The sequence below is a fragment of the Sinocyclocheilus rhinocerous genome, unplaced genomic scaffold (genome assembly GCF_001515625.1).
Source record: "Sinocyclocheilus rhinocerous isolate Xijiao unplaced genomic scaffold, SAMN03320098_v1.1 scaffold2447, whole genome shotgun sequence".
NCBI lineage: Eukaryota > Metazoa > Chordata > Actinopteri > Cypriniformes > Cyprinidae > Sinocyclocheilus > Sinocyclocheilus rhinocerous.
In genome coordinates, this window is record NW_015624601.1 from 8306 (window position 1) to 12564 (window position 4259).

General features: G+C 40.3%; 1 protein-coding gene across 1 annotated transcript in view; it reads right to left on the bottom strand.

The window, feature by feature from the left end:
- The window catches only part of smyd1a (SET and MYND domain containing 1a), a 20071-nt gene that overhangs the window by 1382 nt on the left and 14430 nt on the right, over positions 1-4259 (bottom strand). The window contains exons 8-9 of the mRNA XM_016559177.1: positions 3519-3682; positions 3251-3419 (exon numbers count right to left, since the gene is read on the bottom strand). Coding sequence (XP_016414663.1) covers positions 3251-3419; positions 3519-3682 — 333 coding nt within the window. The remainder of the gene's footprint in view (positions 1-3250; positions 3420-3518; positions 3683-4259) is intronic.

The following is a 4259-nucleotide window of genomic DNA, read 5'->3' on the forward strand; positions in this document are numbered from 1 at the left end:
TGGGGTAGGTTTAGGGGTTAGCATTTTTGTAGCATAATGTAGGAAATTAATGCTTTAATTGACACAACCAATAAAATCTTTAGAATCAGCTGTGGGGCGGAGTTTGCACTGAAGTGGATTGGGGGAAAAAATTGCGCATGCGTGTCATGTGCCTGTCTGTCAATGGGAGGAAGCCACGCCCTATTTGGAGCTCCCACCCCGTTTTGGAGTTCCCGCCCCCATTTGGAGATCTCCAGGCTGCAGTTATACCCTTCTCCAAATGGGTGTCTATTAGGTCTGTAAACTTTTGAAACGCATGTGACTTGAGGCTGAGCTCTAATTGGCTTGTTTCAGATTGTCCTCGGACCCTCCCACTTTTGATTTTAGCGAATCAGTATTGTTTTTATATATTTTGGCCTCATGTGATTGAATATCTCTTCCAAGATGAAAGTAAATTTGATTTTATTTTTACAAAAAATCCTTTCACAAGACATTTAAATTAATTAATAAATAAAAAATGCGGATCATGGAGCTTGGACGGAGATGGCTAGCTGGATGCGACGTAAGTCATGCCTTTTATTGTTTGTTATTTCAAAGTCCTGTTACCGAAGCATTGTGGACAGCGACACAGAAGGAAACTGAAACAATGCAGTATATTAATACATAGTCATGTCTGACAACTGGATAAACATGTTTTCAATACCATTAAAATTAAGATAAAAAATAATGGTCTATAAGCATTTAGGAGAGTACAGTTTTTGCATACTTATTATATTGGGCTTTATTAAATTTCATTTGAAAATATGAATTTATATGCAATTTTTTTTTACTACAAGTCAAGTTATTGAACAATTTTCACAGTCCTTAAACAGATCTTAAAGGATTTGATATCCTGTGGCTCCCTCGTGTGGACAACATTAGTATTATGGCCTTCATCTCTGAATCACATTAATATAAATGGCTAATTTGTTTGAACGATTACACTTTTAATGATTACTTTACTAACAATACACCCACATTAAACTAATTTTAGCTAAGCAGTAACGATACATTATTATATCACTTTTTAAATGGTTATTTAACAATTGCATTCTGCTCTTTGCATCAGTAGCCCCTCACTGTAGAACAAAGATCCAGGGGGCGTGGTTGGATCCACATCTAGGGGGTGGAGATGGGTGGGTTTAGGGATCAGGGGGTGGAGACGGGTAGGTTTAGGGGTGGAGATGGGTGGGTTTAGGGATCGGGGTGGAGACGGGTAGGTTTAGGTATATGTAAGGTGGGAGGAGTTGGATCTGGATACAACCTGGCCCCCTGGATCTTGTGTTCTGCAGTGAGGATCTCCTTTGCATTCATAACAATTGCATTCTGCCCCGTTCTGCTCTTCAGCCCTGTTATGCCATCACTGTGACACTGTGATATTAAAGTGACACCATAAATGAGCACAAGTAAGTTTCTCTTACAGTCTTGATTTGTATTGACCTCATTAAGCTCAAAAGTTCAGCTGTTATGGGAGAAACTCAATGAGTTTTTTTTTTTAATAATAAGCCCACTGACTTTGAAATGACTTCACCACAGTACCATTCAGTGTTTCCACTGAGGATGATGGTGTAGCGGTAGGTGTTTTACCTCCAGGTCTTTGGTGATGGGGTGATGAGCTCCGTGTGTGATGATGAGGACGGCGTAGGCGCTACAGATCAGCCCGTGAGCGGCCTCGATCAGGCCCGCGTGCCAGTGCGTGACGCCCGCTCTCATGATGGCCATTCCCAGCTGCGCGTTATTGGGGTGATAAAGCTTCCTGAGAGCAGAACAGAGTCCAGCTGACCTCATATTAGGAGCACGGGTGATTTCAGAATCTCAGGAATGAACGAGGTTTAGAGTAAATCAGCAGACTCACGTGTATCCGTCCACCATGCGCTTCGCGTAACCCGCCGCCTCGGTGAACTGCTGCAGGAAGGACAGGACCTCGCTGGCGGTGCTGAGGACGCGCAGCAGATGCAGGCTTGTGTCTCCAAACACTGGATCCTGCTTCTCCAAACACTCGCGGCAGATCTTAACCACCTACAGCACCAAGCAGCCGTTAATGAGCGCAGACTAAAACGTACAGTACAGTGACACGACCGAGTAATTTATTCAATTGCATAGTTTTATATTAGTCTAATCGAAAATCATGGTTTAAACCGGTTTAGTTCAGTAAACGTTTGTCTAAAAGCGAATAGCATTATGCATAGAAAAAATAAATAAATACTAATAGGCCTACTTTAGCATGTTGATGGAGGAACACATGATTTACTGACCACAGAAATGATTTTATTACAAAAAGGAAAAGTTTCATTCATTTACCGTGTGTATTTTTGTTTATTTTTTGTTAGTAGGCTACATAACAGAAAATATTATATATAGTTTTTGCATACTTATTATATTGGGCTTTATTAAATTTCATTTGAAAATATGAATTTATATGCAATTTTTTTTTACTACAAGTCAAGTTATTGAACAATTTTCACAGTCGTTAAACAGATCTTAAAGGATTTGATATCCTGTGGTTCCCTTGTGTGGACAACATTAGTATTATGGCCTTCATCTCTGAATCACATTAATATAAATGGCTAATTTGTTTGAACGATTACACTTTTAATGATTACTTTACTAACAATACACCCACATTAAACTAATTTTAGCTAAACAGTAACGATACATTATTATATCACTTTTTAAATGGTTATTTAACAATTGCATTCTGCTCTTTGCATCAGTAGCCCCTCACTGTAGAACAAAGATCCAGGGGGCGTGGTTGGATCCACATCTAGGGGGTGGAGATGGGTGGGTTTAGGGATCAGGGGGTGGAGACGGGTAGGTTTAGGGGTGGAGATGGGTGGGTTTAGGGATCGGGGTGGAGACGGGTAGGTTTAGGTATATGTAAGGTGGGAGGAGTTGGATTGGTATACAACCTGGCCCCCTGGATCTTGTGTTCTGCAGTGAGGATCTCCTTTGCATTCATAACAATTGCATTCTGCCCCGTTCTGCTCTTCAGCCCTGTTATGCCATCACTGTGACACTGTGATATTAAAGTGACACCATAAATGAGCACAAGTAAGTTTCTCTTACAGTCTTGATTTGTATTGACCTCATTAAGCTCAAAAGTTCAGCTGTTATGGGAGAAACTCAATGAGTTTTTTTTTTTAATAATAAGCCCACTGACTTTGAAATGACTTCACCACAGTACCATTCAGTGTTTCCACTGAGGATGATGGTGTAGCGGTAGGTGTTTTACCTCCAGGTCTTTGGTGATGGGGTGATGAGCTCCGTGTGTGATGATGAGGACGGCGTAGGCGCTACAGATCAGCCCGTGAGCGGCCTCGATCAGGCCCGCGTGCCAGTGCGTGACGCCCGCTCTCATGATGGCCATTCCCAGCTGCGCGTTATTGGGGTGATAAAGCTTCCTGAGAGCAGAACAGAGTCCAGCTGACCTCATATTAGGAGCACGGGTGATTTCAGAATCTCAGGAATGAACGAGGTTTAGAGTAAATCAGCAGACTCACGTGTATCCGTCCACCATGCGCTTCGCGTAACCCGCCGCCTCGGTGAACTGCTGCAGGAAGGACAGGACCTCGCTGGCGGTGCTGAGGACGCGCAGCAGATGCAGGCTTGTGTCTCCAAACACTGGATCCTGCTTCTCCAAACACTCGCGGCAGATCTTAACCACCTACAGCACCAAGCAGCCGTTAATGAGCGCAGACTAAAACGTACAGTACAGTGACACGACCGAGTAATTTATTCAATTGCATAGTTTTATATTAGTCTAATCGAAAATCATGGTTTAAACCGGTTTAGTTCAGTAAACGTTTGTCTAAAAGCGAATAGCATTATGCATAGAAAAAATAAATAAATACTAATAGGCCTACTTTAGCATGTTGATGGAGGAACACATGATTTACTGACCACAGAAATGATTTTATTACAAAAAGGAAAAGTTTCATTCATTTACCGTGTGTATTTTTGTTTATTTTTTGTTAGTAGGCTACATAACAGAAAATATTATATATACTTTAAAAAGAAATCACAATAAACATTAAGGTCTTTCAAAGTTACTGTTCTTTATTTCTAATAAGTAGTTTAATCTTAAGTAAAAATTCTTAAGTAACATTTTGGTTTACGTATAAAGTAATGTATTGATTAAAAATGTAGTCTTTATAGTAAATCTTAAAAAAAATGTCAAACTATAAAATCTTTTTACTTTGTATTCAAAATACTTTTTAAAATATTTGAATAAATATTTTTCA